The sequence below is a fragment of the Aythya fuligula genome, chromosome 7, assembly GCF_009819795.1.
Source record: "Aythya fuligula isolate bAytFul2 chromosome 7, bAytFul2.pri, whole genome shotgun sequence".
NCBI lineage: Eukaryota > Metazoa > Chordata > Aves > Anseriformes > Anatidae > Aythya > Aythya fuligula.
In genome coordinates, this window is record NC_045565.1 from 25,677,200 (window position 1) to 25,692,659 (window position 15,460).

Consider the following 15,460-nt stretch of genomic DNA (forward strand, 5'->3'; position numbering starts at 1 on the left):
CAGTAAGAGCAGCACTGGAGAATCTCTTCAAGCTAGCAGAATACCTGGCAGAGACCAGAGTTGACTGGGGAGAAGGAGGGTGACGTTGAGAGGAACTGAGTTTCTTTATTATGTGATATGTTCAAGCTCCTAGACGCAAGTTTGCTTTGGCACTTGAGGCATTCAGTGAATGAAAGCTTATGGGCCATTTCATATTAAAGTTTAATTCTCTTGATTTATTGTAGGAGTGGATATGACAAGTGTGAGGTAATGAAGATGGCCTAGAGGAAGGAATTGTAGATGATGGTACAAGAGCTAGGATGTTTGAGTAGGAGACAGTATTTGTTGGCATAAAGCTGATGCACCTTCTATACTACCAGAAGCTGAAGTTTTCTACTTTGTTTTTATAATCTTTTTAATTTATAGAAGTTATTTCAGTCATAGTTATCCTACAGGGAACATCTGTGTTCACTTTTGGGGAGCACAAGACTCCCACTGACTGTGGTGGGCCTTGCTCTGTGATAGTTTGTTCCAGTGCCTGGCCTTGGTTCCAGGCAGCGTAGAGCATTCAGGCTGTGTGTGGGGGAACAGAATTGTCCAGACAGGGATTCTTCCCATTGCGGAACCTGTACACTTCTGAAGCAGTGCCCATTCATCCATTGCAGCTTCCCAGAAACCTTTCTGGATTGCATCTGGGGCATATCCATGACCCAAAGGTAGTCCGGTGTGCTGTGACAGCCTGGAGATGCCTGCTGCAAGGCCCAGCAGGAGTACAGCCAGAGTGAATGCAGTGAGATGCCAGGTGCACCATCCTTCCTGCCTGGTGGATCTGACGGACAGAGAGGAGAGTGGGGCTCTTTTGCCCTTTTGCAGACTGTGTTGCTGTTAGAAGCAGCAGTAAAGTGGAAAGGAAATTAATAAAAATTAGTATTTGCAATCCCAGGAATTCTATCTAGCTCTGTTTTGTAAGGATTAGAAGTGTCTGTCTCTGCTTTCTCACCCGTGCCGGCCTGTTCTTTGTACTCACCTCTTCATTTTACATCTTTCTGTGAGTCATCCAGTATAAATCCCTTCAAAGCTTCCCATTAGTTTGGTGTTATCCCATTATCATACAGGTAGGCAGCAGTTCTGTGCTTCCTTTTCACAATCCCTGGAGAACATTCAACTCGGGGAATCTATCTCCTCAGGTCACCTCTTTATTATCTCTCTGTGACTTCCCTCCAAGTTGTCTGGCACCCGTGTTTGCGATGCATTTCTCGGTGTATGCATCTCTGCATCAGCCCGAGTGAAACCCACTCCAAGGAGAGCAGGGAGTGCTCAGCTGTTGCAGACACGTACCGGGGCTGACGTGCTAATGGCACTGAGCAGAGCAAACCCCTCGAGCTTCACAGCTTTGGTTATCGCGTGTGCTTGCAGGGAGGCTGCAGCGGTGTCTGGCCTCGGAGAAAGGTGGGATCAGAGCAGGATTAACTGGAGCTCCCGAGTGGGAGCAGCTTTGCTTGCTGTTCTGTGGGATTGCTGCCAAGGGGACGATGGCCTCAGCTAGGGGAAGGGGGTGTTTTTATTTTTTTAATGTATTTATTTTAAACTCATTTCCATTATATGTGCTGGGTAGTGTCAGGTGCATTTCAGCTCAGTGTCTGCAGGGTGGTGGGCTGCATAACTTGACAGCTGTCTTGAGTGAGCTCCCTGGCCTGTGAAAAAGCTGATGAATGCAAAACCGAAGCTGACTTGGGTGGCAGGGTGTGTGTGTTAAATTACGTGCAGTTTAACCTGGAGCAAAATGCATTGCTTTAATTTTGCCAAAATGACACTTTCTGATTGAGCCCAGATTAATATTTCTTTCTTTCAAGCCATGTGATTTTTTTTTACATGAACAACAGTTACATCTCAATAAAATTCCATTCTGAATGCAAATTTGAACCCCTTTTCTTTAATGCCCACATCTAAACTTTCAGAAATGTTGTTTCTTCCACTTAAAGAAATAACTCAGCAAAATCTTATGAATTTGGTTTTGGTGGTGGGAAATCCATTTCACTAATCTGGGGAAATGAAATAACCAATCCCCCACCCACACACACAAAAAAATTCCACACCTGTCTAACCAACCTTTCCATTAAACCTTGATCCCCATAATATGGAGGTTATCCTACAGACAGTGCCACAGGGATTGTAAAGGAAGGAGGAGAGGAAGAACCAAGCATGTGATTATAGTTTTATGTCCCACTCTGGCTAATGTCTGAGCCTCAACTGCTTTACCCAGTGTAGTATTATGTTCAATAAACATGAAAGATGGGTCTGTAATAGCAACAAATGTACCCATACGCTTGCAGTTTAATTAAAGGCATATATCACACAATAAAGCACATTCAAATGAAAAATCTTCCCATTAGACATGTGGTTCCCATTTATTTCCCCTTATTGTTAAACTTTTGGAGTACAAGCAGTGAACGAGCGCAAAGAGGGGCTTCTGAAGAGGTGCACTGTGGATTCCCCAGGAACAAGCAAGATGTTCCTGCTGGGACGGGAGAGCACAGAGCTCCCTGGTGCATGGTGGAGCTGCACGGCCCTGTTGGATGCACCCATGCAGCTGGTGGATCTAGTTAGCACAGACCTCACACCAAAAACTGCCTGATTATTTTTTTTTTTAAGCTGAGAAGAAGCTGGGCTTCAAAGGGACAAGGCTGGCTTGGAGGGAGAAAAGTCAGCAGCCATTAGAGCTGATTTAAGCTTTTGTCACTGTAAAAGATCTGATCCTGAAGCAGCAGCTAAAGAAGAGAAGAGAAGCCTGCAACTATCCTCAGCTGAGCCTATTGGATGCCAGTGGAAGAAACACTAGTAAAGGTATCCCCTGGTGCACCTTGTAGACCCTGGTAGCAGGAGGCAGCTCTGCCGCCTCCACCCCATTCTGGTCTCTTCACAGTCCCAGTTATCATCCCCCCTTCCCCTGCATCCCTGACCCTTCCTCTGTCTAGTCTCACTCTCTGCTCTGCATCACTGGTGTGGGAAATTATGTCCCCATGCTCCACACATTGCTCACCCCATCTGTTATGTCTCTCTCCATTCACAGATGCTGGAGGGCTTTTATTTAGTTATTTATTTTAGTTTCTTTTTTTTTTTTTTTTTTTTTTTTCTTTTCTTTTCATTCCCCCTTGTATATCTTTAGCTTTCACTAAGGTTTATTAACTAAACTTTAATCACAAAGAGATTGGTGGCAAAAAGTTGTTCAACTTTAGCCCTCCCTCACCCAGACTCTAGAACTAATTTTGCAGTGGTTAAAATGGCAGGAAGTAAAGAATAAAAAACGCAGTCAAAGCCAGCTTTCTTTCAAAATGCCATTTCTGTTTATAGTACCTTCTGCAAATTGTTGAAACTAAATTATTTAGAAATGATCGAAATGTGCTTTGACCAAAACAAACACATTTTTTCACCCTTAAAGAGAAAAAATCTGAATGTAATGCTTTTCATCTTGGTTCTGTAAAAGTCTGGCATTTCAGGGGGCAGGAGAGAAAGTAGGGCAAAGGGAGCCTGTTTTTCACTCAGGATTGAAACACACTTTAATGTCTAGTGCTGCTCATTTATGTCACTGCTCCTGTTGCAGCTGTATCTGGGTTCCTTGTTCTACTACAAACCAGTCATGCAGTGGAAAAGGAGAAGATATGCTGTGATCTCAGCAAAAATGGCAATTTTTTGGCTGAGTATACTGGATACCAATTAGGCTTAAGAGAAATTGAAATGTGAAGGTTTTTGATGGACATTTTTTTTGCCAGCGTAATCCACTTTCTGCTTTTTCTTGGTAGTGAAGTGGAGAAGCAAAGCTCTTGCTTTGAGCATTTGGTTTAAGCAAACTCAACTGCTGTGAGTGGACAGATCAGGTTGAAAGCTTTTTTTTTTTTCTTTTTCTTTTAACTATAAAACCATGAAATGTGACATTGGTGCCTTATCTGGTTGCTTTATAAACCAAGTCTGGACTGAGCTATACAATTACAATGTGAAATTAAGTATTTTCAAAGTTTTGGAGGTTTGCACAGAAGATCCCTGACTTTTTTTTCTTATAATGGTGGAGTGTAGTCTGAGTTTTTGCCTGAAGACCTGCTTTTGTCAGCCAGCATGTAAAATATTTTAGTAATAAATTTTAAAATTTTAAAGCATAAATAAAACTTCCTATCTTCTGATTTTTTTTTTGCCCGTATGTGACAGATGATAGAAATACATTTAGTATTTTATTTCTGTCTAGCCCAGTTTCTCACCAAAATGATCTGTTTCTAGTGTGCCTTCTACTGTACAACATCTGTAGCAAAATGAGCAGCTTTTAGTGGATCTTGGGCACGCAGCACTCTGTGGATGTTCTTTTTCCATGCCTGAGACAATCTGGCTGTACTGTGCTAGAGAGGAGCCTTGGGCTGTAATGAGATCTCTTCATGCCAGCCCTTAATCACCTGGAAAAGAAATCAAAGCATAGAGACAAACTGGTCCATTTGTTTTCATTACAATTACTAGTTTAAACAACTCTGTGTAAACTAAGTCCATAAATATGATGCTGGTAGACTTGCTCTTAAACTCAGCTCCACCAGCTGTTACATGAATCTTTGTGCTCAGGAAGCAGGATTTATTTTTTCAGTTCTTTAGGGTGGAGCTGTCAAGGATGCCTTACCAGAATTATGATTTCTAGCAGCTTGTGGCAAGAGCCCTCCCTTACCTTCTTTGAAGGTCCAGAAGAACTTCCAAGCTTTAGATCTTGATTCTTTTGCAGCCCAAACAAAGCAATGTGTTGAGGACAGGTATTTCCCTGGGAGGTGGTGGAAGGAACAAGCACAGATGGTATTGTTATTCTTGAACTGGTTATCAGCTCAAATGTCACACTAGCCTTTGTGTCTCGTTATGGTTATTGTTTGACACACCAGAAGGACCTAACAAAAAAACTCAGTCCGAGGGGAATGGTGAAATAGAGGAATCAGACGCCCCAAGTCTTTCCTTGAATGCAGCCTTTCCTACTGTGAGTAATAAAAGCCCTTCTTTGGCAAGGGTTGCTCCTGTCTTTGGTCACTCAGCTGATACATAATTTAGATCTGTGTTGTGCTGTTCCCAGAAGAGGAGGGACGAAATATGGGAGGGGAAGGTAAGGTGGAAGCTGAAATAGGACATGTTTCTATTGCTCCATGCAGTGTCTTTAATGCTACACCAAATCTATGCTTTTTTTTTTTTTTTTTTTTTTTTTCTTATGCAATTCTTTCTGTTTGTCGTCTTTCTTTTGGTGCTCTGCTCTGGTGAGGCTTCTCACCCAGCTCTGCTCCCAGAGGCACAGCACATCAGTGTCTGAGTGCAACTGCTGACTGCACAGTTGTTGCAGGGTGTTTCTGCAAGGAGACTTAGCATGCGGGGCTGTGAGAAGAAGGAAAACAACAATTCCACAACATCTCAAATAGAAAAATAAATAAGGGAAAATGGACCGTATGTTGTGGGTACTGGTTGGAAGTCTTTGGACCACTTTTCCCTATTTGGGAGTTCAGTAACCCAACTTGAATTCCTTAGGAATTCGATGACTGTTTTGGGGCTAGTTCTGTTTAATATCCTTATCAGTGGTATTGATGAGGTGACTGAGTGCACCCTCGGTGAGTTAGCAGATGACACTAAGTTGGGTGGAAGTACTGATCTTCTTGAGAGTACCAAAACTCTGCAAAGGGATCTGGACAGTCTAGATTGATGGCCTATGCCCAATCCGTCATGATGTTCAGCAAGGCTAATACCTGCACTTGGGTCTTAACAACCCCATGCAGTCTTACAGGCTTGGGGAAGAATGGCTGGAAAGCGGCTAGGCAGAAAAGGACCTGGGAGTGCTGTTTGACAGCTGGCTGAAAGTGAGATGGCAGCATGCCCAGGTGGCCGAGAAGGCCAACGGCATCCTGGCTTGTATCAGAAATTGTCTGGGCAGCAGGATCAGAGATGTGATTGTCCCTCTGTACTCAGCTCTGGTGAGACCACACTTGAATACTGTGTTCAGTTTTGGGTACCTTGCTACAAGGGCTCGAATATATGTAAAGAAGGGCAACAAAGCTGGTGATGAGACTAGAAAGCAAGACACGTGAGTGGCAGCTGAAGAAACTGGGGCTAGTTAGTCTGCAGAAAAGGAGGCTGAGGGGAGACCTCATCACTCTCTACAGCTGCCAGAAGGGAGGTTACAGAGAGGAGGGTGTTGGTCTCTTTTCTCAGGTGACAAATGATACAGTGCAAGGCAGTGACATCAAGTTGTATTAGGAGAGGTTTAGATTGCACATCAGGAAGAATTTGTTCATAGAAAGAGTGGTTAGGTCTTGGAACAGGCTGCCATAAGAGGTGGTGGACTCCCCATCCCTGGAAGTATTTAAGAGATGTGTGGATGTGGTGCTTAGGGACAGGGTTTCCTGGTGGCATTGTAGTGTTAGGTGGATGGTTGGACTTGATTTTGAAGGTCTTTCACAATCTAAACAATTCTGTGATTCTGTTTGCATGAATGAGGAGTTATAGGGTCTCAGGGATTTGGCTGGAACTGGAGGAAAAAGTCACCAGATTCCAGTGGTGAAGCAATGAAACAGAAAAGAACATTTTGGTTGAGTAGCGATAGGTGTTATTTTGGAGACAAATGAAAAAAAAACAAAACAACAAACAACAAGTAACAGTAAGAAATGCAATTTTTTTTTGTATCTTTTCAATTGCTTGTAGCAGTTATCTACAACAGTACAGACTCCTTTATTTATTTATTTTTGTTAAGTAAGGGCAACTGTATTAGTCCCTTCCTATGTCCAATTTTAGGTGTGAAAAAAGATCTTTCTTTGCAGTGAAAGAAGTGGGAGACATCCATCTATCCTCTATAGAATACTGTTCCAAGATATTTTGAATTTTCTCTTGCAGTACCGAAGTGCGCAGTCTGTCTTAAGAAGAAGCTTGATGTCATCTCCTAAAATATTTTCACTGTGGTTTGAGTTTATTGTATACAGCTATCTTGCTCCACATGGTGGGTCATCTCTGTTAGTTTTCAGATGTGACTTCTCTGTTCTGTATTCTGAAGGCTGAAAAGTATTGTGAGTTTTTCCTGCGGAAAGCTCATTCTCCTTCTAGGAATAAACTTTTTGACGTATTAATGATAGCGCCTTCTTCCCCTTTTGTAACTTCATCCGTAACACAAATTGTAGATAGAAAACACATCTTGCAATTTTCTGAGTGGTTTACAACTTTTTCTCAGTTTCTGTGCCTCTAAATTTTTTTCAGTGATTGTGGTCTTTTCCCAAGTGAGAGAATTTAAGACCCTGCAACAGACTTGCTTTTCTGAGATATACTCTTTACAGATTGCTTGCATGCAGTCCAATTTCCTACAGAAACGTTGACCTGATTTTATTTTTCTTCTGTCCCAGTTTGATTTTTTGGCAGGAGCCCTCCACACATTCTGTAGATATTTCCCACCAGTTCTGGCTGAGAAGGTGTTACTTTGCTTTTGTGCTGTGCTGGGATCAGAGCCATCTCTTCGTGTAAGCAATCCAAGCTACTGCTTGGGGTCCTGATCTTCTGACAACATGGCAGGCCTGGCTATTCTGCCCCTCCTCTTCCCTCATGTGTCAGCTGTCGCCCAGTAATTACCCCCAGGCTGACCCTTGCCCTGCTGGATTAATATGAACGCATCTTTCCATCATCAGCTGGATGTATTGTCTAGGGGGAAGTGTAATTTTGTGTAGTAAATGAATTATTCCTATAAGTGCACAGAGTCCAGCTGTTCTTGCTCGCTTTATCTGCCACCATCATTTGCAAGCTCCAAATGCACTCAGGGTTGGCTGGCAGACAGGAATCTATGGAGATTCTTCCCAGATGTTTGCTTGGGCTAATAGTCCTGACTTCCTAGGAACAAAGCATCTGATTTTATTTGGATACGGGCTCTTTATATATGTTCCTCAGGCTGTAATTCTTCTTCTGTGTTTGGGCAGGAAAGTGTATCAATACCAAAGTTCTCCTGATTTTTTTTTTTTAGTCCGTTGTATAGATGGAGAAGCAGTGGACATGACATCTTCAGGGTTGGTATTGCTGCAGTGAAGTGTACACAGCCTACCATATGCTGGTCCTTCTCTGACTCCAACTGAGTCTTCAGTCTTTTCCTGCCTCCCCCATGAGGAGCAGGCAAGTGAATGTGGGAATAGGGAGTCTACTGTGAAATCTGCAGTGGGGGTGCCTCCTTCTGCACCAGTCACTGTGGACTTCTTAGTGTCTGTAGAGAAATGGAGCCTTCGAAGGCATAAGTAACAATTTTAGAAGTGTATTTTAGTATGGGAATTGAGCTTTAGAAGTGTCTGTTTCTTGCCTGTCTAAAAATGAACCTTGGTGACGGGCTTCTTGTTGACAAGGACATGGATGACTAACACCGGGGGCTGAATCTACTCCTGTTGTTCCCAGGCTTTTCTTCAATTGCTCACTCTTTTCCCTTCTCTCCATGAGCAGAGTTCAAGATGGGCAGTTTTCCACATCGCTCCAGTTCTGAGAAACTGGACTTGAGCAAAATCTTTTTTCTTTTCTATCTAGCTCTCACTGAGAAAATAAACAAAACACCCCAAACAAATGATCCCAGCCCCAGTCGAGATCATCCAAACAAGCCATGTGTCATCCTGAGAGCTTGTACTGGAGAACCAAAAGAGCATGGAGACATTTTCTACATGCAACTCTGTGTGCATGTGCATACATCCTAGTTGGTCTGACAGTTTCTGGCATGTTGTACATGTTACTGGCCTGAAATGTGATATCATGGATAAAGCGCCCTTTAAAGGGTTTTGCTGCTTATCTCAGAAAAAAAAACAACTGTGTTAAATAAAATGTTGCAAGTGTTACTGGAGTTTGAAGAAAGAGTCTGCCTGCGATATGTAATATCCTTATGATTCAGTGTTGTGCTGAGCAAGACAAGCATGAGTTAAGGTTCTGGCCTGTGGTGAAATAAAGTTGTATATCACTTGGGCTGCCAAGGTCTTTCCTCGTACAGTCTGTCTGTGCTTGGTAAAACACAGGACTGTGTTGGTGGATGTGATATGTCTGGTGCTACAATCCTTGAGTGTAGAACATTGTCATGCTGTTTGAATAAACATTTGCTATTTACCTTCCTGGTAGATGGCCTTTTTTTTTTTTTAACATTAGGTCTAACTAGGCTCCAGTGCACAAGTAGATTTTCCCCAGTGCTCAGCACCCCTTCCCAAAGGCTGTGCCTGTATTGCTGAGTTGAGGTGACCTCAAAGCCAGGTGCAAAAACAGACCAGGTCTTTGATCCTGCTCTTGGGTCCTGCTAGAGTGGCCAGGATGACATGTTTAAGGTAATATTTTTCGTACTTCATCATGCGTGAGAGCACATTAAGAGGTATATTTATTTGTCATGCAGTGCTGACCCCTTCACCTTTATAAATCCCACCTTTCCTGTTGCAATGTCATAAGCCTTTCTGCAGGCAAGCAGAAATTCTAGGGTTATACCTAATATAAAAACCCAAAACAACAACAGAAAAATGTAGTCTGCTGCAAGGGTAAATGAAATTAATAAGCCTCACTCAGATGGGTGGGCTCTGTGGGGAGTTTGAGCATCTTGCATTTTGTTCCCAGAGCACCTCAGCTTTCAGGATGCTTCTGGCGGCAGTCTGTTCAAACAGGTTTAGGGGTTCCTGGGGTTTGGCTGAGTGCTGTGGTGGGTTTTACTGAGGTGCCTCTGTGGTAGATGTAGGATGCTGAGTTTATTTTTGTGTTGACTGTTTTGTCACCCTTGTAACAAGCCAGGACTCCATCCTTTGGTTTTGGGTTCTGCTTCTGATTTGCTCCTTAGTCAAGACCTCCGCATGCCACTCTTCAGCTGTGTCAAGACATAAGAACTAGGTTTCACTGAGGACTGGCCCATACAAACATTATGGCCTGTAATGGACTTAATTTTCCATTCATCAGAGCAGGTCAAATAACAGAAGGTGGCTGCTGCAAAAAGGGCATGCACTCATGGTACATCCTCATGGTGCACTGCAATCCATCTGTCTTGTGAGCTGATATGTTGGAATGCTCTGGGAGGTGGAAATGCCAAACATTATTTGTCACTAAATAGCCAGGCCAGAGCTTTAAAAACGGAAAATCTTGGCACCATACAAGCCTCATTTCCTTCCATCACTTGGTATTCAGCCTCAGGTCAAATTAATCTCTGTTGAAATCTGCTGTACTTGCTGCTGAATTTGTTGTCTCATCTAAAAAATATCTCCTCTCCCATGAAGGGAAAGCACATATATATAACAAATTTTAATGCACACCAGAAAAGTCTTCATTGTGTCTTTTGTTTAGTAATTGAATGTTAACTTTTACATCTGAAAATAGTACTATGCAGGTGAACTGGGCCAGGTAGACCTTTCAGGATTTGTTGTCATACAGCCTTAAGACTCGTCTGGTTAAAATTCAAAGTGGATGCCTGGAGTAAATAGGTGAATAAATAAATGTAAGTTCCTTGAATAGTGTAAGGGTACATAGAAGAACGTTTGCTCCTTTAAGGGTCTCTGGTAAAAGACATTTTCCAAGACCACAAACAGATAGTGAGTGAGGAAGACAAACCTGATCAGGAAAGAGATGGACGTGGGAATGTTGATTTGAGCGAGGTTGTCTGAGGGAGTATTTCTGGATCGTGACGATAAGAAATAAGGAAGGAGGAACAATAAGTAAAATGCTGAGACACAGACCTGACAAAGAAAAATGGAGATGATGACGAGAAACACACCTCCCTGTCACACTAATGGGTGGGTATCAAACTACAGACACCACATGGGGTGTGTGTGTGTATTTGCTAACAAACTTCAGGCTGGACCAGCTCGTGAGTGGGTGACCCATGAGGTGTGTAAGGGGCCCGGGATCTGGGAGAGGTCCTGGACAGACAGATGGGCCATGCCAGGTACTTGAAAGATCCACAAATGTGTGTGTGCTTGTGAACCTAGAGTGCTGTGTGCATGCCTGCACCAGCCAACTTCTCTCACTAACATCCAGAAAGGAGGAAGGGGTCTCAGCTGCCTGTGTGTGTGTTTTACATGAGCCCAGTGTGTGTATGTGCTGTTGGAGGCAGCCCTTGAGTGGGGCAGCCTTTGTGATCGGTCACGTCAATGCCCTGCCTGTGTGTGTCCATGTGTCTCTGGGATATTTGCTCAGTTTTCCTACAGGTTGGACCTGGAAAGGGGAAAGTGGCAGCCACGTCCCCTGGCCTGGGCAGGGAGCCCTGATCCCCAAGCACTGGTCTGGGCCACAGCAGCCAGCAGGAGCAGTCCTGGGCTGGAGCTGCTGGCAAGGCAGCTACACTCTTCTCTGCTTACCTCACTTAACAAATAGCATCTCCTTATCTCTCCATCTGAAATCACCTAAAGGCTGCAAGTTCAGTTTAATCCTTCTACCATCAGTCAGGCTGAGATTTAATAGAAAGAAGGTGGAAAAAATACTCAGTAGCTGGTCTCTGGTTTTTAACTTGATAGAGAGAACGATGTTCCCTGAATGAGACACGGTGGGAGAGATGAGTAGCTAGAAAGAGATTGTACTTCATGCCGCTGAGCTATCTGTAGCTACCGCTGTTATGGAGCTGCAAAAGAAAAAGAAATGCTAGGGGCAAAGGATAAAAGAGAATCTAAGGAAATGGATATAGTTTGCTAATCCTTTGCTCTCGTGGTGAGAATGGTTAATCTGCTGCAGAATACAATAAGGATACTAGTCCCACTCGCTTGTGAACAGGAGTTACTGAGGCCAAGATGCCTGGAGCCCAAGATTTGTACAGCACTGTGGATCAGTCTGCAAATTGTACATCCAGTCAGGAAAGAATAGACGAGTAGTTTCATGTGACCCATACGACAAAGTCTATGCAGAAGTCCCCATATGTGTAAAACCATGTCAGATGACTTGAGGAATGTTCCTGGCAGGCACCGGACTAATACTAAAGCAGAGTTGTAGCACTGTAAAATTTTGACACCTGGACTGCGGATTTTCAATCATTGTCTTAAGAACAGTGTTAAACAGGATGTCTCCTCAGAAAGCAGTTATCTGAATATTTATGCCAAATTTGTAAGCCCATTCGTGAATTTGGATAAAGATTTTTCTCTTCCTAGTTCTAATAATAATAGTAGCAGCAGTAGTACTGATAACAATACAGTGCTTTATTTTATATCTAAAGATAATTCTTTCTGGGGCAGAGGTTTCTCTACTGGCTTTTTTGGTAGGCTATCACTGTGATAGGTGACCAGAAAAGCAGAGGCAGTCCAGATAATGTAGTTTTATAGTGCTGTAGATTATCTTATCTAGTGACAGTGCCAAAGAAATAAGGCCAGATAGGAATATTCAGATCATGTCTGATCTCCTAAAGAACACAGGGCAGAAAATCTTTCCTAATAATTCTTACCATAAGCCCAGTGATGTTGGCTGAAGTGAAATCTGCATAAGTGGAGCCCATTTTGATGCCTGCTCCTATCTCTTCTTCCTGATGTGCTTTATTCATTGTCGGCTTGAGCTGTTAGTGGCAGAAATTGGCTTTCCCATTGACAGAAATGCAGAGAACTGATTCTTTTGTCTATACACAATCAGTCATATTAGATACGTACGTGGTAGGGTCTGAACTTCAGTTTTTTGAGTTTCCTCTTGCTAGGTATACAATGCAGTGGTTTAGCTCTGTAGTTGCGTGCAAACACAGTCAGAATTAATCAGCTGCCTCGGGGTGCAGACACTGCTCAAACAGCCCTTCTCCATCTCCTTTGGCAAATTGTTCTGTGGTCTTGCTCTGATGCGTCTGCTGGATATTTGTTGTCAAAGATACTGACCATTCAGGAAACTTTAATATTCAGTGCAAACACACAGAGTTTATCATCCCAGCCACGCTTAGCCATCCGTCATAGCTGTGCCATAGTACACATCACTAGGTAGTGAAACCTTCTAATCTGAACATGGACCTGTTTCCAATTTGTAAATCCAATTACTACAAATCAAATGCACAACCTTTACACAGATGCTAAAATTTTCCCATTTAGGACCTGAAGTTTGTACATTACAAAAATATAAGGTTTTTGGCTCTGTTATCTACCTCCTTAGTCTACAATCAACCCTTGTTTTATTAACCCAGAATTTGTTTCAGATGGAATTTATTTGAAACCCCCTTGAAAATACTGCCTACTATTTCTTTCTCTGTGATCTAGTTGTAAAGCAGAGTAGCTGTTTCTGAAGGTGTGATTCATTTCTGAAAAAAAAAACTTTCTCAAAGTAGTAGGAAAAGAACTTACACATGCTCTGATTATGAGTGAGTCAATTGTGGTGATTAACTGGATGGAGGACAAGGTTTGTAGTATTCAGCAGAGAACAAGTCAAGTGAACCTGTGTCTGAGTATAGAATTGTGTGGAAATTTGGCTGCTGCACCATTTTCTAGCCAGAAAACACAAAACAATGATTAGATTGAAAATATGGCTTTCAAGATCTACTTCACTATCTTGAATGTTTAACTACTGAGCAGATTGATTTCTGACTTACCTGAAAATTTAGACCTTATTCGGAAAATGGAAGCTGTAAATTAGGTGCAATTTCATGTTCTTTCCTATACTGGAGAGAGATGCAACCCCATGCCATAAAAACAGATCACAGCGTGACCTTGAGTACAGAGTCACTATCTACCACATCATAGCCAAGTTAACTAATCTAATTTGCCTTTCATTCTAACTAATGTTAGGAATTTACCTGCCATCAATCACCTGCTTCCCATTGAACTGAAAAAATCAGGGGGATTGCCAGCTTTGTCATATGGCAGACAAAGTGAATGTGTTGACAGCTGCAATGAGAAAGCACAAAAATGTTTGAAGAAGTTTAGGAAGAGCCAACCTGCTTTCGAGTCTCAGTTCAGTCTGGGTTAAATATGAGGGGAGGAGATTACCTTATTAGCCATCCCTGGCAGTGAGGTTGATAGATAACTATGCAGTACAATCCTTTCCTATTCTTTAATCTGAACTGATTTTAATCCTTTATGGAGCAGCAGCCCTTCCTCTTCTTGCTCAGAGTTTATACTACTTCTCTCTGTCTTTCAGCTGTACAGCTCCATGGACTTTGGAAGAAAATGGCAACTCATGCATGAGCGGGTCACTCCAAACAGGTTTTACTGGTGAGTTTTGCTCTCTGGCTTTGCTTGCTTTGGGTAGATCATGGAAGGGAGAAGGGTATCTAACTTTTTTCTTTTTTTTTTTATTTTTTTCTGAACACTAAGTATGCCCATGTTTTTAATGTTATACATGTATGCTCAGTCTGTATCTTGCAGTGTTATAGTTGAATGGCTCCATGTTTGTACCTCTTTCTTAGTCCAGTAGCAGATGCTGTCTTCTACAGATGAGCACAGGTCTTGGTAATTGAAGAACTCCTGCTTTTTTATTACTATTATTTTATATGGCTGCTTATGCTAACACAGAAAAACTGCCCCAGTGTTTCACTGGCAAAGTTATAATCATTAGACCTTCTCTTTTTCAACGCTTCTGAGAGCTACTTCAGACTACAACACAGTCTGCACAAAGCCAGCCACTCAGACCAGTCTCCTTATGCAAACCTTGCAGAGAGAGGATGACTCACTCTGTTTTGAATCACCCTCTGAGGAACTAGTATTTTTTCTACCAACTGGTGAGAGCCCAGGATGTTCAAACTGTTTGCTGAAACTCTGCCTTGTGACTATACCTCATTCCTTCCCCAAGTGGCGGTATCCAAAACTGGGAGAATGTCTTAAAAGCAGAAGATTTCATAAATTTAGTTCCTGTCTCCAGGGTCCTCCTTTTCAGATGCTGCTTTGCCAAACTTCTCTACCAGATGAAGTCTCAAAAGCTGACTTGAGAGAGAGAAGAAAAACCAGTGACGTTCTTCAGTAGTTCAGTCTGGGATATGGGACTTAAATCAGTTTTAACATTGTGCTACTTGCTAGATAATGGTGTATGAACGTGTGTCTGTGTAGAAGTCCTGATTTTCACAATAGTTACTAACTATGAATAGATAAAAAAGTGCCTTGTCCTTCAGGTCAAGAAGATGCTGCTATTAAGGAACCAGAAGCCCTTATTTTGAAGGGTCAAAAATAAACAGGACTTGAGTGATTTAACAAATGTTTTCTGATTGTGAAGCGTGGTGTATATATTTTAGAGTCAAATTCTTGTGGAAGTTCTGGTGTGTCATTAAAAATGCCTGGAACCCAGACCAAAATGTCTACAGATTGAACATGGAATATTTCCACACCTTGCAATGGAAGAAGATACCTCACAGGATTTTCAAATTGTCTAGGTTCTTCTGAAAATCCCTCTAAACAGCTTTAGACTCTTGCATTTAAAAGAAGGCTTTTTGGCACCAAGTCTGAAGATTTGCCTCTTTGTGCCCTTGGATTTTGGACAGTGAAAGGAGATGTTTGAACATCTAGGGAAGCAAGCTGTAAGACTGATAAACCACAGAGACATGCAAAATATAGCAAAGGTCTAGGACCTTGTC

General features: G+C 42.4%; 1 protein-coding gene across 1 annotated transcript in view; it reads left to right on the forward strand.

Annotated features, from left to right (window-relative positions):
• SORCS3 (sortilin related VPS10 domain containing receptor 3) overlaps window positions 1–15,460 on the forward strand; it is a 275,315-nt gene that overhangs the window by 157,325 nt on the left and 102,530 nt on the right. Inside the window, exon 5 of the mRNA XM_032191225.1 lies at window positions 14,035–14,108. Within this exon, the coding sequence (XP_032047116.1) occupies window positions 14,035–14,108 (74 nt within the window). The remainder of the gene's footprint in view (window positions 1–14,034; window positions 14,109–15,460) is intronic.